Below are 24348 nucleotides of genomic sequence, written 5' to 3' on the forward strand. Positions count from 1 at the left end.
CCGGATGAGTTCGAGAAGTCCAAAAACCACATACTCAGATAATGGCAGGTTATGAGAATCGTCGCCATATCATGCCTTTCTAGACTAAACCATCATGATTTCTCATCCATCATCCCTGCCCAAATCATCAGCCCGACTAGTTCACGGCCATTTCTCAGGGTTCTTCATGTCAGCCATAATGCATCTTGCCGTGATAATTCCTCGTCTCGTCATATAGCAAACAACCCATCTCTCTAACTTATCGAGGAGCGTCAAGGCCACTACTGTTCCTCGCTCGTAGCCCTATATTCTCACATTGGGCGCCCTTCGTACCAAGCCAAAGCACTTATCGATATGCCAAACCACTAAATTTCTCGAACCAAATTTGCGACTCTACAGGTGTCATCTCCGAGCGGTGAGTATACGATTGAAACCTGCCAATAGGGCCGCCCTTGCGAGACCGATCCTCCGCCCTCATCCAGTTAAACGGCGGGCCCAGCTCCAGCAAGCAGCCTAATCTTGCAGCTTCGATCGAACCTTCAGAAACACGTGTTAGGATATGATCTCGGAGCTCGACTGGAAAGTCGTGGATCCATGTATGAGGGCGTGGAAACGCAAGTAAGAGGCCGCAAATAAGTAGAGTTATTGCAGCGGAGGATGGTGCATCGATGCCGTTAAGGAAGGTCGCTGGTGATGTGCATAATAAGACGCCTTCCTCATTAATACGACATAGAGCAATATGTCTCATGGACAAGAGCAGATATGCGTTATAGTTGTTGTTTCGCAGCGGGACACGGCCTCCAGCTACTTCTCTGGTTTCGTTCTTGTCTGTGGTATCCTTCCTCACAAGCGTTATCGCGTGTTCTAGGTCTTGGTCTAGTACAACTGCAATGCGTCCTATCTGGATGAAGTGCTCTTCGCAAGGCTGCCAGGATGGGAGATCATGGATGTAAACGTACGGGTTCCCACTAGGTCGATGTAGCCACCTCGAGGCTATTTCAACAACCGTAAAACCCATTGTTGCAATGGAGAGAACGGCGCGTGCGAACTTGAGGAAGGTAGAGTCAGCATAAGGGCGGCGGAGGATATGTCGCCATTGGTGCCCGAAATCTGAAAAGATGCGAGTCAGAAATGGAAGTTGGCGGGAGCTCGAAGGGCAGGACGGAACCCACTGCAGGCAGGGGAACGTAAGCAAGTTAAGGCTAGGCGGAGACGGTTGTTCAAAGGCAGTGAACTCATTAAGAGCCACAGGTTTATCTTCCCGGAAACGACAAATGGGGAGTTGGAGAGCCTGGGTTGCGTTTGCGAGGATCAGTATATCGCTGTCAAGGTCGAAGGTGTAAACTATGGTGAGGGACCCGCGTATGTCGCCGAAAGGATTCGCGACGTCATCTTGCAAAGCCCACCCGATGTGTATACCCTGGGATAGGGCATTAAAGGTGGCCACTAGTTGATTAAGAGTTAGTTGAGTTGGAAAAGTTTGGTGATATTTACCTTTAGATGTGCCATTCAAAAGCTCAGAAAACAGCGGGATTGCCTCAGCGATGGCGACCGTACCCTGGATACCTGCATACACGAGCCCTACGACCCGTGTGAGGATAAATTTTGAAGGCTAAACAAGGCGATGGGAGCATACCTTCGGCGGTGATATAGAAAGCTGTGGACATTGTTGTTACACGTACAGCACGGGATGCTTGTCGAGAACCATAAGGTTGATTGATTGATCGGTCACTGAAGCGACAACTTATAACACTCCGGATGGGTGGGAAGATCCCGGGCCCTCATCTTGACCTGAGGTGTTGACTAACCCGCTTAAAATTGGGATGTTTGGGTTCGAGATGCGATTAAGGAATGGCCACAATGGTAACAGCCTCTTCAATCCCAGTTTCCCAGGCTACTCTTTTGCGATACTCGTAATGGACATCCTCTGACCTGGGTCACCGTCACCTGCCTCGACAATCCGCACGTGCAAGCCCGTTTGTCTGTCGCCTAGCGTCACCTAGACCCGACTGAGTTATTCTACCGGCGAGTTTTGCTCCACGTTGGTACAAGAAGGCTCCTGTGAGAAATAGTAAACTACAAGTCAGCCTTACGCTCTTGGCTAGGCCTGGTGGAAGTGGTTACAAGCGCTCGTGGTTGGACCGAATCTCGCCTAGGCCCACGCCTCTATATACCCCTTAGCTAGGGGCCACCTCCCCCCCCTGTCGCTGTAGTATTCATGCCGCTAGCCAGTCTATACTCAAATGACTAGTTCTGGCTAGGGGGTTTTTATTGTAGAGAAATCATAGATCTCTGGCTCTTTGTACGAAATATTTGAACATCTGGCGTCTTGGATACATCATTCTTAGCCTCAAGGGTAGAACAGGCCAATAATTACTTCCTACACCAGAATACAGCTCTCATTTCAACATCTTCATACCCCCCCAAAATCAGCGTCGCTACCTTCAGGGTCGCCAACTCTAGCAGCTCCTTAAGTACCTACGCAGGTTGGTGTCAAAAGTGCTACCACACGATAGGCACGGGGTCGCAAACCACTGAGCTGGTAGAACAACCGTTACTGCGGTAAGGTTGGGCATCCTTTCGGGGCTTCGGGCCTTGGCTTTAGGGAATGGAGTGTGAAACCTGCGCTGTACCTGAATTTTCGTTGGGCTCTCTCGTAGGCTCTGCCGCCGTTGCAAGGTGATGGTCTCATGGTCTTGGCAACACAAACCCCTGTTTGTCTTGCGGGCAGATACGTACTCCTGTAGCCCCTATTAATTCGTCAATCTGGGACCTCGCGGACGTGTCAGTGAGGCTTCGTCATGGGTCCTTACGGATCGTTCACTCGTTTCAATTTCTGTTTTCCGTTAAGGTTGTACCATAAGTAGGAGAGATCGCGGAGCCCTACGAGATCGCGGAGCCTTAGGAGATCTCTGGCATGGCATGAACCACGTGGTTCGTGCATGCCCTGACTAGGGAACCATGATGAAGCCTAAATTACGGAGTATGAGAACCTACGAAACAAGTTTTTCTCGGGCTAACTTGACGAGTCTTATTTTCTGGTTAGCTTAAATAATAGCTAGGCATAATTGCAAGCGTTTATCCTCTTGGAGATCGAAATCCCGGGAATTAGAGTGTACAATTGGCGCATCGCTGTGAATTGGCGTGAGGCTCTTAGAGGGGGCCTGTGGCTGAGGACCCAAGCCTGTGGGAGCGCGCCGCTACCCGCTACCCGCTACCCGCCAGGTACTGTACATCTAAAATAAAACCAGCCCAGGTAGTTGGTCCGTCGATTGGTTCGAAAACACTCCGCCCCCCCAAAACTGGACGAAGGACTTGAAACGAGCCGATACCTTGGCCCTTGGGCCAAGGTTGCTTGCGATCGAAGAGGAGATGAAATACCCGTCAACGTCCCTCAGCCTTTGCAATCCCCACGGCCCGTCTCCCCTCCTTCAGTACTTACAGTAGCTACCCTCACGGTTTACTTTGTGGACGGCACATTCGCGCTGTAATCATTCTGCGCACCTACAACTACTAGCCAGGTCAATGGCATAAGGCATTTTGCAACTTCACTCGTTCAATACTACTTATTTTTATCCCCGCTAGTTTCAAGTCCCACGTTCGTTACCATGTTCACGACTTTCTCCACAATCGCAGTGTTCCTGGCTCTTAGCAGCCTAGGTGCGGCGCAGGGGAATCCCGGAGGCCAATACTGCGCTATGAGCCAGATACCACAGTGTGCGACCCCGCAGAAAGCACTATGTGCAGAAGCGTATAACCAGTTCAGCGCGAACACCATCTATTCCGGTCACACGGTGAAGATCAGCAATGAGACGGTCAACTCGTGCATTGCCTCATACGAATGCATCCATGACTCCAATTATGGCTCTGGAGTAAGCGGACAAGTGCTATTAGCAGCGTATGTATTTCTCACCCAAACGGTCGATGGAGCCACTAACGATTGTATGAATATCTAGGTTCCAGAAGGTTGCGAGTGGGTGCGTCTCATGTGGCCTTCGCTATTTGGATGACAACCCCGAGCTTGTGGGCAGTCTGTATGAATCCTATTGTTATGTGGTCCTCAAAATTCAACCCGTACTAGCCATAGCACCTTCGCCTTCACCCAGCTCGGCGTCACCGACGACGACACGACCTCTAATTATATTCCCAGTTCCGACGAATACTAGAACCTCAATTTCTTCGAGTACTACAACCTCAAATCCGTCGAAATCTACAACTTCAAATCTGCCGAAACCTACAACCTTAATTCCTTCGAGTACTACAACCTCAATTTCTTCGAGTACTACAACCTCAAATCCGTCGAAATCTTCAACTTCAAATCTGCCGAAACCTACAACCTTAATTCCTTCGAGTACTACAACCTCAAATCCATCGGATACTACAACCTCAAATACTTCGAATACTGCTACTTCAAACCCGTCGAGATCTGCAACCTCAGATCTGCCGAAAACTACAACCTCAGATCTACTGAAAACTGCAACCTCAATTCCTTCTAATACTGCAACCTCAAATCCATTGAAATCTGCAACGTCAAATCTGTCGAAAACTGTAGAAACCTTAAATCCGACGAACACCCAAACCTCGAATCCAACTAAGACCCAAGTTTCAAATCCGACGAATACTGCTGCAAAATCGAGTCCGATAGACAACGCTTCAAGTAGCTCAACAACAACTACAGCTATCATTCTTCCGTCAATTACTGGCACTATTCCCACGCAAGCAATATCTTCAGCATCATCTAACGTTATTAATGCCTCTACTGCTGTCGCAGACTACGCCCAAGACCCTACGAATACTGCCCTGGCCCAGGCTGCACATACCGCAATACAAAGTGCAATTGACTGTTTGTAATCCCCTGTTCCTAGTTTCAACGCATCGAGTGGCATGATTCACGGAGCTAATGCAATGACTGAGCAGCCGCCAATGCCGCAAAAGAAGAATCCAATGATCCAAGTCTTATTGCCCTCATCGTTGCAGTCATTGCTCCGCTCACTGAAGCCTCGCTTGCCATTGCAGCAACCGCCGAGGCTGCTGTAGCTGTCACTAGTGCTCTGGCTGCAGCTTCTGGTAGGCAAACCCCAGACCAGCCACATCGTTCGACCAGGTTCAAGCTAATCTCATGCAGCTGCTACGGAGATTGTCAATGAGGCCACAAGTCCAGAAACAGTGGTAGAACCTTGCTCAGATGTGACGCCATCTGACCTATCAAAACGCTGGATGCGTTATGGACGACGGACTGAATTACAGCGGCGCCAACCACCGCAAGCTTGCATCGCAGGTGGCCCACCCCAATATACCGGCCCTGTATCTCCACCGACCAATCCCGGTGAGATAAATGCTCAGCTCAACTGTGGCGGTAATCATGCCCCTCGTAATAGTGCATTCCAGAACTAAACTAAATGGTACATAGGTCAAATATACCAAAAACAACAAATTCTAGACTCCTTGGAACAAGCGGTCAAGTATTTATCAAGCGGCATAAATTCGGCGTTTACACCGCCAGTATCCTTGAATACAGCGGGTGCGACTCCCGCATTGCTTTTGTAACCCCCCGGTTGATTTATCTAGCTAATATTCTTGAAATGTAGGCAAGCAAAGTTATCCTCATGTATTCCGCAACGGGGATCCTCCACCGAATGTTATAGCTACTACTCCTTCGTGTGGTTCACCGGTTTGGGAGTTTCCTATTCTTACTCTTGGATTATTCCAAGCTGGTAAAGGAAACGGAAAAGCTGCTCAAGCAGATAGAGTCATATTGAGCTTTGACCCAATCACAGGGTCCTCCCAATATTGTGGTTTAATGACGCACACGAACTCAGGGACTCGAGGATTTTTTGTGGACTGTGTATGACGGCACTTCAACATCGGTTGGATGATCAGAATGATTGCAACGCTCAAAAGGAAGGTACGAATTATGTGGCGGAAATTTCGCGATACGAAGCCTGCCTGATCATTATCCTATCTTGAGTTCAGATATGCGTAATGTTTATCATTAATAATCTATCTATTCAAGCGGACATGAAACTTCTCTTGCTGCCATGACAAACAAAGCTGAATAGCTCATTATGCTTGCTGCAACTAACAATAATAAGAGTAGTGCAACTACCGTAGCACTGGCTACCTACCTTCCCACATTTGTAGTATACGGTCAGCGGTGCCCTCTTATACTATATTTCGTGAGTGTGCTAGTGTATTGTACTTGATGCACCGGCAGACTATTCCCAACACTTGCAGCTATGACTTTCAAGTTGCTATGTGGTAGGCGACATCCAAGGTCACACTCAACCGGTCAAGCATTTGTGTTATTTGCAGTAATAAACGCGAGGAAAAACCATCGGTGGGGGTTCAGGGGAAAGATTTGGATCTGCTTTCAATTACTCCATGAGAACGAGCAATCCATCTATGAATAAATGTCTCAAATAATACTAGTAGGTCTCAGTGCCGAAAATTTGAAAGAAGCTACCAGGCTATTTCCGCTTTGGTTCCTCTCCGCTCTGCAGTCTCTGCTTATTACATGCGCCGCAGGCACAAGAATCAAGCGGATGGGCTTTGTCAACTTTCCCCGACCAGAGTAGCTCCTGAGGGAGCCTTTCGATCTCGTCCATCTCATCTGCTGCCTTCTTTGCAACCGATCTAGTATTATCGGCCAGCTTTGCTTGAATCTCAATCCATCGCAATCGCGATTTCCAAAATGCCCATCTCTCCTTGCTGAACCTGGGTTTACCCTTCCATAAATCGGTAGTGCTTGCCAACGCCGAGAATCTTTCCTCGTCAATGTAATTGTAGATGAGTCGACCTGCAATGAGGATCCACTCAGCAGCAGCAGGGACTTCAGCCTACGGTGGAGCAAAACGAGGTTAGTATTGGCATTTCCCTAAGTTCCTAGGACTAGTCGAATCGAGTGGAGACTTACGTCTAAGCTATAAATGCTGCTTTGAGATGCCGAGGGCTGCGACTCCTGGCCGTTCCATGGCTCTTCCTCTAATGCTGTACGTATCGCCACTAAACCACGGTGCAAATCGTGGTAGGTGCCATGACGGATACAACGCCGGGCTAAGAACGCATTGATGGCGGCCCACAATCGGCGCCTTTCCGCCAGACTCATATCCCCATCTGGAGAATTGCGATTGGCCCAGTATGCTAAAAAAAAAATACCAGGCGGTTAGAGAAGTCCCTACTTTAAAATACTGATAAGCGGAATTAGGAGTCATACACCTATACATATCACCAATCGCGTCCCCCAAAGCGTCTAGACGCTTCCACTCCGCCATTTTAGGAAAGCTTGCTTTCTGCTCGTCGCTCATATTAAAGTTAGGCAAAGCATTAATTGCGTCTTCAAGATCCAAGATGATAGGTTGCCCAGCGGGATACTCCATGGCGACATCGAACATCAGCCATGCAATGCGATCGAGCTTCGAATCGAGTGGCGCTTCATCTTCGCTCATGGTCATGATTTCGTTCGCGGCAACTGATGGAGAAACAACACCTTTCAAGAGCCGTTTCAGGGCTGTTACATCCGCAGGTGTAGCTGGCTCGTCATCCGAGGTCAATGCCCTACTATCGAACCATGACTCGGAGAGGGTTTCTATAGACATTGTTGGTGTAATCAAAGAAACGCTTGAACCTCTTGTCGTAATGGATTTTACCAACGTTGTAATTCGACGAAGAGAGAGGGAGGTGGCACCCGAAAGACTGGACGATGTGCGATTGCACTGGTGTTCCTAAGCCGTGCTTGCGACTTTGTTGGAGGAGCCTATTCAGCAGACCCACCTTTTGCAATTGGAAGAAACGAAGGGCAGAAAGCGGTAGGTTGTGAGATAAGGAAGTAGCCAACGGTCTAGGCTAAGAACGAATTTGTATTCGGAAGCAGAAATCCTCTCCAATTAGCATATACTTCTGTATAAGATGGTTCCATGAACCGGACTGTAGTATCCAGCAAAGCGCTCGATTCGTCTGAGAGGATCCTTCCGGTCTATACAATATAATATCTGTCCACACTGATTACTATTGTGGATCCACGACCTGTCCGTGATGTGATTCCTCCAACGCCCGGCGAATGAGCTTCAGCTTGTGAGCAAATTCCAGAATACTGCCTAGTGCTACCCAGGGCTTGTATCTAGGTTCTCGTTGCGGGAGACGATAAGTCTAGAGATTCCCTCTGTGTATTTTCATCCTAGTCGGTTCGATAGAAGGTCTTAGGAGGCACGCATGTGATGGTTGAGACCTGTGTTTACGGATAAATGTAGGTTCAATATTTAATCGTTGTTGATTACAAAGGATATTAGTCAATATCCCTAACACGTGCACGATCCAAACAGGTTCACGGTCCTAACGACTCCGAAAATAACTCCCGAAACAAGCGTCCCACCGCGAATCAACCTACAATCGATTCCTGGGGGTTCTTTCACCCTATGACTTCGAGAATAGGAATGCCGTGGCTCAATGTGGGGTGAAAAGACGCCTATTTGGTCTATTGTTCACTTAGCTCTCCTGTCGCTGCTCATATACTCTAACATTCGTTACCGAAGCCTAATACTTATAGACCCGGGTGCAATCTATTTGTTAAGGAAGTGGGTGATGCATTGGGGCGCATAGAGGCAGTAAATGAGTTGCTTCGCAAACGATCCCTGCGTGTAATGAGAAACTACTTGCGCCAGCAGTAGGAGACGACCTGAAAAAGGGAGTAATGGCGATAATGAAGAGAGATGAGCTAGAACGGGTGACAAAAGGAGAGTATAAGCTGGTATAACATGCGAAAACCCACATCGACAAATGATATTAATACTTAAAGGTGGGCTACAATATCTGGCAGCTGGACGGCCGGATTGACCAAATTGGGACTCTTGGTGTGGCCGACAAATGCTTGCCATTCAGGAAGTCTTGAATAGTGGCCTCACCGACTTTTAGTTGCATTGGAGGTTTCGCCCCAAATCCCTCTGCAAAGATCTCCTGCGTTGGCTTTGACTCGCTCAGGAGCTCGCCAAAGCCTATGACACTCGCATCTTGAGAATCCTTATAGCAATGTACTCTACAGAGTATCCTTGGTCCTTCAGGTAGTAACACAGTTTGGTCGGTATCTTTCTGGCCTTTCTCTCTTGCAGTGGCGCTTCCATATCTTCGGCATCTGCGTCCTCCCTTTGCATCTCGACTTCGTCTTTATAGCCTATTACTTCTAAATCGTCTAGCTCTATAGGATCTTTGGCTGCCCTTGGTTTTCTCCCTGGTTTGCGCCTATCACTCTAGTCTGCCTCCCGGGTTTTTTCTTTTGGCTTGTCTCTAGCATTGTCCTATCGCTTCTTCTGGTTCCGGCTAACGGATGCTGCAAAGGCTTCGATTTTTGGTGTAATGGCCTTAAAGTCTCCTCCTGGACTTGGATACCAGACAGATCTCATTTCCCTTAATATACAAAGGGCCAACCTTTTCCTTCCAATTAAGCATAAAAGAATTATAAAATGCCTCTGTCGCTGGATTGTTTGTTTGTTTGTCTGTTTGTTTGGGTTTCCTTTTAACGTCCCGTATAAGCCGAAGACTGTAGTCAAGCGGCTTCTACCTTAGAAGAGAGCATATTGGTATAGTTGCAGCTCGGGCTATACACCCTTTTCGGAGGTCATCAATTTTGGTCGGTCTTCACATCGTTATATGCTGTGGATATACGTAGTATATCCGGATGACTATATTCACATCGCTTGATCCCAGAAAACTTAAATGAACAATGCCATGCCCGACGTGTCTTGTCCTTACTCTCGTCCTTTAATAGATGAAATGAAGTCTGGTTAAGGCCTAGAGTTGTAATAGAAAATCGAACCTATATACGGCTGTTAGCTAGGGACGAGCCTAGCAAATACGAGACATACCTTTGATATAAGCCAAACTGTTATGTCCCCTTCAGTCGCCTTATAGGTGGGACTAATCTAGGTTGACGGAGGGCCTTATTTTGAGTGACTTCGTAGTAGTGATATTCAACCGTAAGGATTCCTTTATTTTCAATAACCACTCTCCATAGTCAATACTAACTGTACTGTCTCTAATTGTTATGTTGATCAGAACAACATGTTGCCATCCATATTGTATGCAGAGAACCTTGTAAATTCTCCCGTAATTATTATTCCACCCAATTTATTTTATAATCCTAGCAGCAATGGTACATGGAGCTTTTCCCGAACACTCCCACACAGCCCACACATCGGGCAACTCAAGAAGGAGCTTCGTCCAAGCTCCGCCGGGTCTCTTTTGGAGGTTTTCCTGCTCCAGCCCGGCCAAATAACATGCATAGCTCATAAATAATGTATAACCTTTAGGGTAGAGATATTTAAACAGTGGGATATCTCACTACAAGGTTCCTGATATGTATAACTCATCTTAGGATGAAAATTTCTTCCTGTGCGTTCGCTCGATTCCGTCAGAAGGCCCGGGCCCAAGGCACACGGTGGAAATTGGCGTTTCCACAGCCATAATATCCCAGTTGTCTGCTACCACTTCCTTTGATGGAAGCTTGTAGCGGACGGCATCGGCTGATGTGCGACTCGAGTTCGTCGTTTCTCATCGCACGTACACAGGCATCACCTAGAACACCCGGTTCGTGAAGTTGAGACCAGTAATTGCGATGGCTCGTTCGATATTTTGTTGTGTCTGTATAGACTTGTCGATCCAAAAGAAACATTGGCCATCGCGACGAAGAACGACGAAAAACGCAGTTGTTTGCGTTCCCAAATATCACATCTCTTTGTAACCTGATACACTTGACAATACACGTCCTTGCACACCGCAGTTGAATCGCATTACTAACTGAGTCAAGCTAGTTAGCAATGTAGTTATGCAAGAAAAGACACTATGCGAGGATGATAAAGAGTAAGGAGTGATAAAAGTCAAGAGAGACATACCAAGGAATGTGTCAGAGGTAAGATCATGGTGATGCGCGAATTACCTGGCCATCAAAGAAAAATAGTGAGGACGAACTCCTTCAGCCTGCATGACACCTCCGCATCGAGAATCGTTTACGTGCATTGCATATCTGCACGGAACCACGCAGCGCAACGAAATGCCGGGTCGGCTTCATCGCGATGGATGGGCAGTGCGTGGTTGAGGAGTCAAAATGGAGAGGAGGGACGAGAGAGTTGCATTGCGCCTTTTGGCCGTGCTCGCTGTGGTGCGCTCACAGGTAATTCCTTATGTAATAGTCCAAGTCGATTATCACGTGAACGTCCACCGTTCTCCCCTTTTCGAGGGAGAAGCTGAGTGTTGAATCCTTCCACCCCCCAAAAATTGAACTCATTGTAGTGGAAGACTAATTGAAGTAGACGGGTTGTTTGGTCTATAAGATCTCTCTCGCACTTTCATATCCCCGTTACCCAACGCCTACAGTATGCCGTCGTATTTCGACTAATCCAAAGCCCTACACAACGGAAAATTCATTGATCCAGTCCATCTAATTCCACGAGCCGCATTACGGCATCCACAACTTCATTCCCCGATAGATCTAACCCAGGCTCGTCAATTTTCCGTGCAAGAACATCGTCAAGCATGCCTCTAATTCGGCTTGCTAAGACACCAATTCGAGCCCAGCCTCGCAACCGCAGCCAGCCGTCGACAATAAGGCCACGGCCGAGGGTATCCAGTGAAATGGGACCAGAGAATAGGAGAGCGGTATAGGCGTTGAATGCTTTTGAGCGGTTAGTGATTTGAACGTGTTCCAAACAATAGAGTTTAATAGACTAGAAATGAAAAACATACGCGTAAGATCCCGTATGAACACCTTGCTGGTAGCCATCTTATTGAAATAGCTCATGTAGACACTGTTTCCTGGAAATGTCTGTGCATCAAATACAGTGGAGCTTGGATGAACAAATACTCTTCCGTTCTCTTGGTTAAAGTATTTAATCGTTCTTGCCTCTGGATCTAACTCGACCGCCCCAGAAGAGGATTGCGCAAATTTTTTGTCCGGAAAATCTATGCGTGCGATCTGTGGATTGAAAGCGCCGGCGCAGACCGAGCGAAGAAGAATTGTATTATCATTATTCCTATTGAGGGACGGTGGAATGAATGAGGATGGGGGAATGAAAGAGAGCTCTCGAAGTGATGTTAGGTACTGAGTGCGGTTTGAGGATATGTCGCTTAAAGTCTGGTAAGAGAGGTAGTTCTCGGAACACCAATTCCGTACTTCTCCTTGTCGGAAACTGAACGGCTGTTAGTAAAACCTTGATATAGACTGCCTGTCAAGCTACCTTCTACTGGACATCATCTCATCCCACTGCTCAAAGGCCTTGAGATCACCAATCAAGTCACCCTGATTTTTCGCAAACTTTGCTCTGGCGGCTTTCGCTTCTTCCCTCTTATCTTGTGGTGAGACAAACGGCGATTTGACGGTGAGAATAGCTGCAATAACGACACAGGCTTCAAGACAGCCAAATATTGCTCCATAAACCATGAGCTTACCGCAGCGGAGATCTGCTGGGATCATGGACAGATGGCGACCAAGAGCAGTGAGATCATCACCATCCAGAGCGCCCATTCTCCCTAATAATTCCATCGCTCCTTCAACAGCAACGCTTTCAGGGGGCGTCAGAGCACTTGCCAAGAACATGCCTACCTCTTTGATCCCCATAGCTCGAACCGAGAGGCAGAGCTGCTCCAATGGCACTCGTCTTATTTCCGGCTCTGGCCTCTCCATCATCTTGGTGAGCTCAGCGTTCCGGGTATATAGTTTGTAGCACTTCCCTGCTTGCACTCTGCCCGCTCGGCCACGTCTCTGCTTGCAGGCTGCGCGAGATGCCCATACCTCTTCGAGTTTGCGCATATTGTTTTGCGGATCATAGCTCGTTTCTTTCACCCGCCCGGTATCGATAACCGCAACGATATCATCAATTGTAATTGAAGTCTCGGCTACATTGGTAGCAATAATGACTTTGCGCTTTCCTGTCGGAGCATGAGGGAATACTCTCCTTTGTTCCGAGGACTGCAAGGAAGCATGCAAGGGCAGAGCATGAAGATTTGGTATTGAGCGGAGATGGTCGAGTGCTCGATTGATTTCGACTACTCCTGGCATGAAGATCAAGATCCCGCCGAGCTGTTTGAGATGACTTAATTCCGCATCAATCTCTTTCACCGTTTGCGTTATTAGATCGTAGTTGATCCTCATACCGATACTTTGGATTGCAGCGGCAACGTCTGGGTCCATACCCGATGTTTCGGCATCATCGTCATCTCTTCTGCCAACCCGACCAGCGTTGAAGTTGGTCATTTGAATCACATCATCCAGATAGTAATCCTCGACCGGAAACGTTCTCCCACTGATCTCAACTCTCCCAACTTTACCATTACTCCGGAAATATTCTTCGAAAACACCCGCATCTAACGTAGCACTCATAAGGATGAGCTTCAAATCTTTTCTCTTCCTCAATACGTCTCTCAGCAAGACAAGCAGGAAATCAGTGTCTAGACTTCGCTCATGGACTTCATCAATGATCACATGGCTGATATCAGCCAAACTAGCAACGACATCGTCACTGCTCCCCCCAGATGTTTGAAGCCTTCTAAGGAGCACACCAGTTGTGACAAATGTAATTTTCGTGTTCGGTGTGGTTTTTGACTCTCCGCGGATTATGTAGCCAACCTCGCTACCAACTGGAGAACAGCGCTCTTCACTAACACGATCCGCTAAGCCGAGGGCTGAGATCCTTCTAGGCTGGGTGCAACTAGAGCAGAAACGTTAGAGAATATGTACTAGGAATAGAAATCGCGCTTACATGATTTTCACATTGTCGCCCAATGCCCTTTGGTATAAGTCATCAAGGATGAATTGGGCCGACTGAGTAGATTTGCCCGAACCTGTTTCCCCAGATATAATAGTGACTTGGTTAGAATCAACAGTATCAATAATGACCTCTCTCATTTCCCACGCAGGCAAACCCCTCCGTTGCTGCAACCTGGATTGCAACTTGGGATCACTTTGACGCCTCGTCCAGTCGTCTTTACTCTTGGGATTAAGCGTCCAAGCGATGGACCTTGGATGTCTAGGGGGCCTGTGCCTCTTGTGTGGAATTGGTTTCATCTCGCTCATCGTGGAAGCCGCTGCTGAAATTTCTCGCAGTTTCCCTGGTCTCTCAACGATGCTGTATAGATTTTGCTCCACCCAATCCACAAGGAAAAATATCATTTGTTCCCCAAGCAAGTTGTCTATGGCATGGTTTAAAGCTTGCTTCATGATGCTCAGACGTATATAAGCAGGTAGCGCTGCGTGAACAGATATGATAGCAACTTTTTGGGGATACTCCTGTGATCGCCTGAATTGTAAAATTGGCTGTACTTCCTTGTTACATCCTCGATTTGATGGCTTGATTACAATCCTACAGACGTCTTTGGATGGACGACTATATTGCTCGCCGAAAACGGAATGGAGGCTTGTTAACTCCTCCTCCCATATGCTTTCGGAGCTTTCCTTTGCATCTTCAGAAGCCCACGACTCCTGCTCAGCTTGAGCAATATCTGAATCTTTTCCACTTGCCAAGAGAATATCTTGAAGCGCTTCGGCAGCGCGGTTTTCATCGCTGGTAGAATCGAAAATTTCCCTACATAAGTCTATAGAATATCCAGCCTCGGCTAGGCGTTTAATGGCGCCCTCTTTCTTAAGGTCGCTACTAGCCATGCTAATACCAGCGGTGTAGCCTTCGGGCAACGCCCATCGTGGTAGATCATCCTCGGGAACGTGGATGAGAAGCCATTCCAGGGACTCCTCGCGATCTTTGCATTCTTCCACAGCTTCCTCAACGTGACTTTGTCGAAACTCGAGATTCTTAAATTCATTGATGATTGAATGCTTCTGGAAGCCCGACAATTTTACATCATGAGGGTTCCAGATTGCGTGTTTCCGTATCAAGGCTTCGAGGCTCGTCCGAGTTCGTTTGCCCATCTCAATTTTTGGGACTCGAGCCCACCCTCGATTGATGCTGTGGGCTCCTGCACTTGTCCCGCCTGATGTGCCATTGCGAAGGGCCAAGCCAACTCCGCCAGGGCCGCCTGGAGTATTAAGAGCCTTCTCTTTAGCTTTTTCCCGCTCGTTACGTTTTTTCTCCATGATGGCCTTGGCTTCCTCCCTCTCTCGCAGGGCACCAAACGGGTCTGCCTCATACATCCATCCACGCCCGTCTTTGACATCTTCTTTCTTCAATACCTCAAATTCCCCCTTCCACAGATCTCTATAATCTGGAGGCAACATCATATGTATATTTCGCATGCTACATACTCTGAAAAGGGCATATGTAGCAGCAAAATGCCGTGCCTCGAGAGCAGTAGGTTTCGTAGCAAGATGTTTATGGCTCGGGGGTAGCTTGAACGGCGGGAGTTGAATCATTTCCTGGGTTTTCGGGTTTTTAGCCTTGAGAATAACCATCGAGGAAAATCCCTCTGGCGGTTTAGACTGGTAGTAGACAACTGATTAGTGATGCCAAAAATGAGATCAAAGTTATTACCATTGTGTACTCCGGTTTCTCCCATCTTTGTTTCTGACAATGTTCAGATAACATATTGACAGGCAGTTTCCCAGTCCACGATGCGCCTCCGATCAGCTTCTTGACATCCGGTCGCTTTGGGGCTTCTCCGGCTAAGGCAGGTCCGGTCAGCCCTGAAGAACCAGCAGCTTCATTCGCGGGCCTCCTTGGCTTGGGTTCTTTGTCGGAATTCGAAAAGACGATGAAGCTGTCATCTGCTTCCTTGGTAGCTGGGGTTGGCTTTTTGGAGCCTCCGCCACCGCCGGGCTTCCCTCCTTTCGACTGTCCCTTTTTGACCATCTTTGGTCGCAATCCAAGATCCCTGATGGCTATCCATATAAGAAGAGAATATCATGAATCGACGTAGAGCCGGGAGGTATGCAACTAACGGCTGTTGGAGACATGTAGGGAAGGCCCTTGCAAAACTGTCTGCACGAGGCTGATGTTTCGCTTAGAGTAAATAAAGCTTTTTGTGCGATCGAAGTGGGACTGCGTCATCCTGCGATAAGACGCAAGTCTGGAACTTTATCCCCGGTGAAAGCGAGCATTGAGCTTAGATGTTTAGCATCCAAACGGAAAATAATAGTAATGAAGATCTCACTCTGAATTTTATAGCACAGTTGTGCTACTGGTTCTAATAAAGACTCTCATTGAGATATAACGTTGGGATGGGGGTTGCTATTTTGAAGTTGAAGGGGAAGTCTAGAAATGGTCGAGACCCGGAACGGAGAAATATCACTCCGCTTACCTGAGCTTACACTTGACATCCGGCTGCCGGGCGAACAACATACATCAAAGCCACTTCACTGTAAAGACAGAGTACGTTTGGTAAATGCTTTTTTTTCGATTTATTTCTGTTTCTCTTTTGCCTCTTTTTCGTACTGCTTTTCGTTGGGTTAAAGATTTGAGTTAATTGACAACTGCAAAACTGGCCATCCACACAGCACGCCATCTAACCTCCCAGGACTCACCCATCCAAAGAACTCATACTGAAGCAAACGAGAACTGGACTCTCTATTACATTCACCATGGCTGCTGAAACCGACACATCTCAAGATGCCATCACTAGAGAAGAGATCGCAGGGACGGCACCATCCCCATCACCGTCGTCCACCCGCAACGCATGTAAAGCCCCCACTACGCCAATATACCACTTTGCTATTCCCCCAATTCCCACCAAACTAACAATTGTACTTCTCTAGTCACCACTCTTATGGCTCCAAAGTCCAAACGACCATCGGTGCCTCCTACTTCATCCTCCAGTAGCAAGAAGAGAGGCGGCCCCTTCTTCAACCCTCGCAACAACCTAGGAACTTACATCGCGCACCCTGAAACCGCCAACCGTGTAATATTCCATAACCCATCCTTCGTCGCAATCCACGACCTGTACCCCAAATCGAGCGTGCACACACTCCTTCTCCCGCGCTCTGCAGAGTATAACCTTCAACACCCCTTCGATGCCCTCTCACACCTCGAATTCCTCGCCCAAGTCCGCGCGGAAGCAGATAAACTCAAGGACATCGTAGCAAAAGAACTCCGACGTATCTATGGGCCCTATTCAGCGCAAGATTCCAAACGTGAGGCTATCTTGTCGGGGGAAGTCGATCTGCCTGAAGGTGAAGAACTTCCCGCAGGCCGCGATTGGGAGAAAGAGGTTCGAATAGGGATCCATGCATGTCCCAGCATGAACCACCTACATATTCATGTTTTAAGTGTGGATCGGTATTCAGATTACATGAAGCATCGGAAACATTATAATAGTTTCGCGACGCCTTTTTTTGTTCCATTGGAGGACTTCCCACTTGATGAGAACGATCCCAGGAGGCATCCGGGCCGGGAGGGGTACATGAATTGGGGCTTGAAGTGTTGGAGGTGTGGGAAGAGCTTTGAGAATAAATTTGCGAGGCTGAAAGAACATTTAAAGGGGGAGTTTGAGGCGTGGAAACGTGAGTGAGAGCTAGCGAAGACTTACCCAAACCCCAAGAGACAAATACGAAGTAAGGGGCTAGAGACTTCAAGATCCCCCACCCTCGACAACCAAGTCATATGGGAGACCAACTTATGGTTTCCAACAAATACTCTAAGCAGGCTAAAAGGGGTGGATCCGTTTACAACCATCTCTATGCCAGTTGTAGGAAGACCCACAAACGACGCCGCCTCAGAGATGCCGCCTCCTCCATAGCGTAGAGGGAAGCTCGCGATTACAGGAAACATCGCTTTACCTCTTATAGAAAGCCTTGCTACATATATGCACGAAATATAATTATTAGAGCAGCTACCCGCACCATCAAATCCACTTTGGAGAGATACGGATTTATCCCTGTCGGCTCCAGAGGAACCGTATCCGCCATAGAACGCGAAGCGATATATAAAAAACGCTAGATAGTGTCTCTATATAGCAATACATCCATCTTAAGTTCACACTAGGCTAAATATCCAACGCCACTCTACATATTCTCTCTCTTCCTCAACTCCTGCTTATGCTTCCTGTAATGCTCTTTAGCAAACTCAGTTGGCGGTCTTTCGCCCTCCTCCACGATTCCCATATGCGGACTGTGACTCTGAGGCCATATCCTATACCTTTGCTCCGCAAACTTATAGTTCTCCGCCAATGCCTCCCAATCGACCACACCCTCAGGTCTCTCCTCAATCTCAGGTCTAACCCACTCATCATCGGGAACAAAATCGCTCCAATCACCAATACTGAATACTTGAGTCATATCTTCTGGACGCGAGGCATCCAAAGGCTCTGTATATCGGAAGAATGAAAACGCAGAACTCATATCCGAACCCCGGAACTGTTCTCTTCCGCCCCAGTTTAGTGTTCCAGAGGTTCCCTCCGGAATAGTAACATTTAAACCTTCGACTTTACGCCCTGTGGATAGGCTTCTCATACGTGAGATCGAGACTTCGAACTTGCCCAGCTTGGTAGCAAAGCCGCCTCGAGCATAGCTCAACCATTTCGTGAGATGCGGTTCGATCTTCCACGTTTCCCCGAGGGGTGTGATTAGCTGGATGCCCAAAATGCCTTGCATGAGAACGGTGGTAGGTCCAGCCGCCCAACCGTGTGCATGGGAATTTCTGGCTGGAGCCCAGTAGGCAGGATAGTGCACGTATCCATCGACGCGATACCCTTCCAATAAGGTAGAATTAGTCATTCCTGGCCCGTCGAGCATATACCCCCACATCAACTCGATGAGCTCAACAGCCGCGTCGTGGTTTCCGGCTGCAGAATGCCCAAGAAGCTCGAAAGAGGATGCGAATGGGGATATCACATTCGGGAATTCGGCAGCAGGTGCTCCGTACTTGATCCAACGTTTCCGGAGACTTTCTGATATATTTAGAACCTGGGATGGGTCACCAGCCCCGGACATGAGCACCCAACTGTTGCCATCCTGGGGGAGAACTTTCTCTGGACCATTACAGCCACGTCTGCCCTTGTTGTCTCCGTAGAGACTTTCATCTGGGCAAAAGAGGGTTGCTATCCCTTTGCGAAGCCTCGCGCGGGTGTATTCCCATTCTTTTAGCCTCGCCGTGGATCTGTCACCGATCCAGTCGGCTAACTTAAGACTATTCCCTAGAACGTCGTAAAGTATCGCTGAAGCTTCTATATTATGGCCCGTCAGGCCAGGGCGGATCCAGTCCTGCGTGGAAGAAACATGCAAGAGATTGAACTCATCGACCTTGGCAATGCTGATCGACAGAGCAAGAGTATACCTGTCCCATCTTGTTTTCAACCACTCCAGGTCTCCGGTATAGAGGACGTATACATACGTCCCCACCAAGGTGTGGAGGTGATAGGTATCACTGAACTCCCCAAAAGCACCCATAGGAGGACCCGCATAAGGCAGAGAACCATCACCAAATTGGTGTTCATATATGGTTTCTAGGGCGTTACGAACAGCGAGCATGTCGTATGTGGAAACTGCAATTCCAGGCACAGCAATCGTCATATCTCCAGGCCAGACCATACGATCTCGCTTGGCGCCATCCGTGGTAACTGCAGTACCGTTGGCAATTGTATAATTGGAGTACCAAGCTCCCTGTGGTGCTTTATTGTGATCAAAGTTACGGTTGAAATCGATGAGGGATCCTCCCTCCTTCGGATCAAGGGTCGAGAGCTGTAGAGTCCATGCCCCTGCGTACCAGACGCGATTGAGAATTGAGGATGAGCTATCGAAGTATCCTGTATATGCTTTGCCATTTGGCATTGACGGGAAGGAAGTGCAATTAACCCAAATTTTCGATATAACAACAGCTGGCTCGCCTGCAGTGTCATTCTTGGATGGATGTTGCCAACCCAATAATTTCTGGCCAATTGTTTCATACCAAGTCAATTTCCTCTTCAATTCTCTTTGTGGTGGAGTATGACCATCGTGCCAGAATCCACCTTCTGTCGGCACATCCGTTTCAGGAATAAACACGGTAAGGTATTTGAAGCCTCCTCTAATGTAGCCCTTTCCCACACAATTTGTACCAGTATGTGTAACTGCGAACTTCAGAGGCAGGTCCCGGGCCTGTTTATCGTTGGTCGCGTCTGGCTCCCGGTCCGCAAAGAAAGGTGATTCGGAATAGGAAAGGACAATATATGGGTCATTTTTCAGACCCTCGACTTCGAAGCATACTCTGCGTACGATTAGCTTAACCCTTCCACCAAAGGAGAGGTCCATAACATACCGGCCGGCGATGTTCTCCGCAAACTCGTAGGTAATAAGACCTCCAGGGCCAATTACCCACGAAATCCCTCCAGTTGTATCCGCATCCTCCAGCATAAACTCAGCGCCGGAGGCTGCGCCCTCAAAATTGTATATTTTGGTGGGAACAATATAGGATTTGTTTACAGGAGCTTTAATGTTGCTCTCCCACGGCCCAGGGAAGATGGTTTGGTTTGGTAGGGACTCATAGTCGGGGCCCGTGTGCTTCGTCTTGTGTAAGGCGTTGATAAGAGATGGAGATAAGAGAGCAAGCACAGCTGCAGAAAGAAAATGCATGTTGAACTTCAACGCAGAATGCTATGCGGACATGCTATGTAGATAAAATGTGGTTATTCATACGAAACACGGAGCATGCCAGGACAAAGGCTGGGGTAATCCGGGGAAGCCCACGAGGGGTTATGTGATGCTCTGCGGCGCAGGTCCAGGAACCTGGTTGGTGTACGAGAGGAGGTACCTAGGTACAAGACGAGTTGAGACAGAACTGCCGCTTCTTACCGCCTTGAAGGCTTCGTGGTGGAGGACATTCCCCAGATAATTCACTTTCTCTACTACACACAACTTTCTCCATAGGCGTCGCTGCCCTACTCTCTCTGGTACTCGAGTAATGAGGCATTCGTGTTTGCTCAGCACAGCTTGACTCAGCTATTATAATGCGAAATCAGTTGGTGGCATGCCCTTAACACCCTCGAATGCAGACGATGTAATGGGATGCAACCATGGAACTCCGGGCTCCCCGCTTGTGGGTCGCCTGATATATGGCCTGTTTTCTAATGATTCTCTATAAGCAATGAATGCCTATAAATACATACCACGATAACAGTAATCCAATTGCGTTGAATTCGTAGAAGGAATAGGAGGCGTGCGCTTCCATATCTCATGCATTGGACCAGATTTCTCAAAATCCTCGGTATCTCCTGTCTCGTTGCGCTCACTTCAATGGTCATCAAGCCTTTTTTGGCTACCATGTCGAAACTTGCAACTCAATCTACGGCACATAGGCAGGCTATAGTTGTTGGCTCTGGTCTTGCTGGGCTCTCAGCTGCATCACAGCTCATCTCCCACGGCGTTGCTGTCCATCTCTTGGAGAGATCCGTCAAACCAGGAGGCAATTCCATCAAAGCCTCCTCGGGAATCAATGGCGCGCCAACCAAATACCAACCTGGCACCCCGCTATTTGATACACGATTCTATGAAGACACAATAAAATCGGTCGGGGGCGTGATATCAACCGCCAGGAAAGAGAGGGAAGATTTAATCTCAACGCTGACGAATTCATCAAGTGATGCTATTTCCTGGCTGGTTGATGAGAAGTGGATAGACCTCAGTGTTGTTGTCCAACTAGGAGGCCACAGTTTTCCCCGAACACATCGAGGCGCAGGAAAAACCCCTCCGGGAGCTTCGATTGTGACAACGCTCCTAAAGTCGCTCAAAGAACATCCTTTATTTTACCTCGAAACATCCTGCCTCGTCACTAGTGTGTTAAAATCTGGGGATGAGGTCACAGGAGTCGAGTACGACTGCGAGGGTCAGACAAAGCTCCTTCATGGACCGGTGATATTCGCAAGCGGGGGTTTTGGTGGTGATGCAGAGGGAATGCTCGCTCAATACCGCCCGGATCTCGCTGGCTTTCCTTCTACCAACGATCCCAGGCCTGGCTCTCAAAATCTTCTCACAGATGTTGGAGCGCAGCTCCGAGACATGGAATTCGTGCAGGTCCATCCAACCAGTTTCGTTGACCCCAAAGACGCACGAAATCCCGTCAAGTTCTTAGCTGCAGAACTGCTTCGTGGCGAAGGGGGACTGCTACTCCATGATGGAAAGAGATTTATAAATGAGATGGAAACAAGGAAGAACGTCACTGAGGCCATAACTCGTTTTCCGGCAACCGATTCCTCGCCGCGACAATGGGACATCCAACTTGTGCTCGACGAAGGTATATACGAAAAAGCTACTTCACATATCGATTTCTACGTCTGGAAAGGTCTGATGCACAAAACCACCATTGAAGAACTTGGGCCAACAGCCCTCTCAACAATCCAGGAGTATGCCAAAGCGGCAGCGGGACATGTCCCCGACCCGCTTGGTCGAAACTATTTCGCTCAATGGAAATTGTCCGATGTGTCATCTGAGTCAGTGGTATATGTGGGTAAGATCACGCCTGCGGTGCATTTCACGATGGGAGGCGTGGTAATTAGCCCGCGGGGTGAGGTGTTAGATGCTAATAATAGGCCGATTAAGGGGCTGTGGGCGGCTGGAGAAGTGTCGGGCGGAATCCACGGGGAGAATCGACTTGGTGGCTCTTCGTTGCTGGAATGTGTGGTTTTTGGAAGGATTTCTGGAGATCAGGCTTTTGATTATTTGAAGGAGGTTAAGCAATAGACTTAGTCTCTCCTTTACGCGGAAGCTATCCCTGGCTAGGGCATGAATTGGGATATATCAGCCTTTTCAGTCTTCTACTTTGGGCGAGCGATTTTAATGATTTAGGTGGATACTTCCCTAAACTTGTGCGAGACACCCGCATTAATTAGGACATTTAGGTACTTGCGGTTTGAGTTGTCCCTTTTCACTCATCTCAACCAGCTCGGAATCACTTAGTCGAGATATGTCATTTTAGGTCCTTAAATCAAGTAACACCCTGCTTAACTACATCATTGATCCAAGAGCCACCTCAGTAGCTTTCGGAAGCTCAAGATCAACCAGCCAAGGCGCATTCTTCGGTCTATAACGAACACTCATGATGGAAGCATTGACCATCAAAGTTTCCGACCCAGGCTTCACATCCACCTTCATAACATTCGGATAAACTTCCTCTTTCTTATCTTTTTTTTGAATCGCTTCCGGGCCCATAACATTCTTGTCTTCCTTCCACGTCACCAACTCCATCCCATACGCCTCATGAATGTGGCCAAAGCAGTACATCAGCGGTCTCGCCCGACTCACTGCCGTAGCCAGAGCTTGACACCCAACACGCCCATGTGCCGTCCAATCTAGAGTATCTTTTGGTGGTCCATGGGTCATCATGATATCCACGCCCGGGAAATCAGGAACCGGGTTCTGCACGATGGAAGTCACTCCTGGACTAACTTTATCGGGGGGATTGAATCTATCTTCGTTGCGCTCGTAGGGGAACGCCCAGTTGTAGAATTCCGGCTGGTACGGCGACGTGTATATCGTGAACTTCGCGCCGTTCTTCAAAGTGAACGTATTCAAGCCCTCTTCAAGATACGTGATACCCGCCTGCTTGACCAGGGGTCCTCTCCAGACCTCGATCGCTTTTTTATACAAGTCCGGTGCGTCCCAGCTAGAGTTTCCTTTTGGGTCATACTCATCGTCTAAATCCAGGTCGTGGTTACCGGCAATAATCAGCTTCAGTTCCGCGTCGATTTTGCCGAGCATTTTGACGCATCTCTCGTATGCTGGAATACCCCCGGACATGGTTAAATCGCCGCAGTGAAGCAGGACGTCACATTTCGGTGCAGGATAGGTAAACTCTCCTTCGTGTCTTTCTGCGTCGCCGAATTCGAAGTCATGGGTATCGGAAATGACAAGGAAGCGGGTTGAGACGGTTGAAGACATATTGACCTCTCGACGCCCTAACTTCGACGGAGGAGTGGTTTTGTTGGCACGAAATATATTCCTCAATGCGCCAGTGCTCTTGAAAAGACGAGATGAGCCAGGTGGCATAGAGAGCTTTCAGATGTGGTGTCCTAAATATATGTCTTAGTGTTATGTTTCCGGAAACATGGATATCAAGCGGGAGTTGCGTACCGGATAACCCGGTAATTTGTGAGAGTCAAAACTTTAGACTGTTGAAGCGAAAACTGAAAAAGTTAAGTTCCCTTACTAAGAGATAAATACAAGTTCGATGTCTCACAATGAGACGGCTGTCTACCTACCTAGGTACCACAGCTACCTAGGCAGCTGGAACCAGGCGACTATAGGCAACCGAGGAGAGACTGTGATTGGGCTTGAAGAGCGGTTTCTGAATGTTTGGTAGGACACGTCACAAGTTGAATAGTTTCAAGGATCTTGGAGTCCTAAAATACGATATCTTGTACTTTCAACTGACTCACTTCCCGTTATTGTTGGAGATGTTGGAGATGAAGACGTCGAGATCTGGCACCCTGTTAGGCGACCACGTGCGCAGCTTCAATACAGTACATGATCACGTG

General features: G+C 48.1%; 8 protein-coding genes across 8 annotated transcripts; 3 read left to right on the forward strand and 5 right to left on the reverse strand.

The window, feature by feature from the left end:
* Positions 1–325: 325 nt before the first annotated feature.
* On the reverse strand, positions 326–1646 carry BP5553_09408 (uncharacterized protein; the record flags this gene model as incomplete). Its single annotated transcript, XM_032018031.1, has 3 exons — positions 326–1425; positions 1474–1560; positions 1616–1646. The coding sequence occupies 3 exons, from the start codon at positions 1644–1646 to the stop codon at positions 326–328; spliced, it is 1218 nt and encodes a 405-aa protein (XP_031865938.1).
* Positions 1647–3587: 1941 nt separating this feature from the next.
* On the forward strand, positions 3588–5830 carry BP5553_09409 (uncharacterized protein; the record flags this gene model as incomplete). Its single annotated transcript, XM_032018032.1, has 6 exons — positions 3588–3877; positions 3936–4822; positions 4897–5046; positions 5105–5335; positions 5390–5500; positions 5568–5830. The coding sequence occupies 6 exons, from the start codon at positions 3588–3590 to the stop codon at positions 5828–5830; spliced, it is 1932 nt and encodes a 643-aa protein (XP_031865939.1).
* A 616-nt stretch (positions 5831–6446) lies between these two features.
* Positions 6447–7574, reverse strand: BP5553_09410 (uncharacterized protein; the record flags this gene model as incomplete). Its single annotated transcript, XM_032018033.1, has 3 exons — positions 6447–6815; positions 6893–7119; positions 7193–7574. The coding sequence occupies 3 exons, from the start codon at positions 7572–7574 to the stop codon at positions 6447–6449; spliced, it is 978 nt and encodes a 325-aa protein (XP_031865940.1).
* A 3813-nt stretch (positions 7575–11387) lies between these two features.
* On the reverse strand, positions 11388–15761 carry BP5553_09411 (uncharacterized protein; the record flags this gene model as incomplete). The annotated part of the gene is made up of 5 exons (XM_032018034.1): positions 11388–11638; positions 11710–12152; positions 12201–13670; positions 13722–15391; positions 15444–15761. The coding sequence occupies 5 exons, from the start codon at positions 15759–15761 to the stop codon at positions 11388–11390; spliced, it is 4152 nt and encodes a 1383-aa protein (XP_031865941.1).
* A 728-nt stretch (positions 15762–16489) lies between these two features.
* BP5553_09412 (uncharacterized protein) lies at positions 16490–17643 on the forward strand (the record flags this gene model as incomplete). Its single annotated transcript, XM_032018035.1, has 4 exons — positions 16490–16586; positions 16664–17115; positions 17386–17407; positions 17558–17643. The coding sequence occupies 4 exons, from the start codon at positions 16490–16492 to the stop codon at positions 17641–17643; spliced, it is 657 nt and encodes a 218-aa protein (XP_031865942.1).
* A 265-nt stretch (positions 17644–17908) lies between these two features.
* On the reverse strand, positions 17909–20452 carry BP5553_09413 (Alpha-L-rhamnosidase; the record flags this gene model as incomplete). The annotated part of the gene is made up of 2 exons (XM_032018036.1): positions 17909–20087; positions 20139–20452. The coding sequence occupies 2 exons, from the start codon at positions 20450–20452 to the stop codon at positions 17909–17911; spliced, it is 2493 nt and encodes an 830-aa protein (XP_031865943.1).
* A 687-nt stretch (positions 20453–21139) lies between these two features.
* BP5553_09414 (Flavocytochrome c) lies at positions 21140–22555 on the forward strand (the record flags this gene model as incomplete). Its single annotated transcript, XM_032018037.1, has 1 exon — positions 21140–22555. The coding sequence occupies one exon, from the start codon at positions 21140–21142 to the stop codon at positions 22553–22555; it is 1416 nt and encodes a 471-aa protein (XP_031865944.1).
* A 264-nt stretch (positions 22556–22819) lies between these two features.
* BP5553_09415 (Metallo-dependent phosphatase) lies at positions 22820–23752 on the reverse strand (the record flags this gene model as incomplete). The annotated part of the gene is made up of 1 exon (XM_032018038.1): positions 22820–23752. One exon carries the CDS (start codon positions 23750–23752, stop codon positions 22820–22822), a length of 933 nt encoding a protein of 310 aa, XP_031865945.1.
* Positions 23753–24348: the final 596 nt, after the last annotated feature.

This window comes from Venustampulla echinocandica (assembly GCF_003357145.1).
Source record: "Venustampulla echinocandica strain BP 5553 chromosome Unknown scaffold_10, whole genome shotgun sequence".
Taxonomy (NCBI): domain Eukaryota; kingdom Fungi; phylum Ascomycota; class Leotiomycetes; order Helotiales; family Pleuroascaceae; genus Venustampulla; species Venustampulla echinocandica.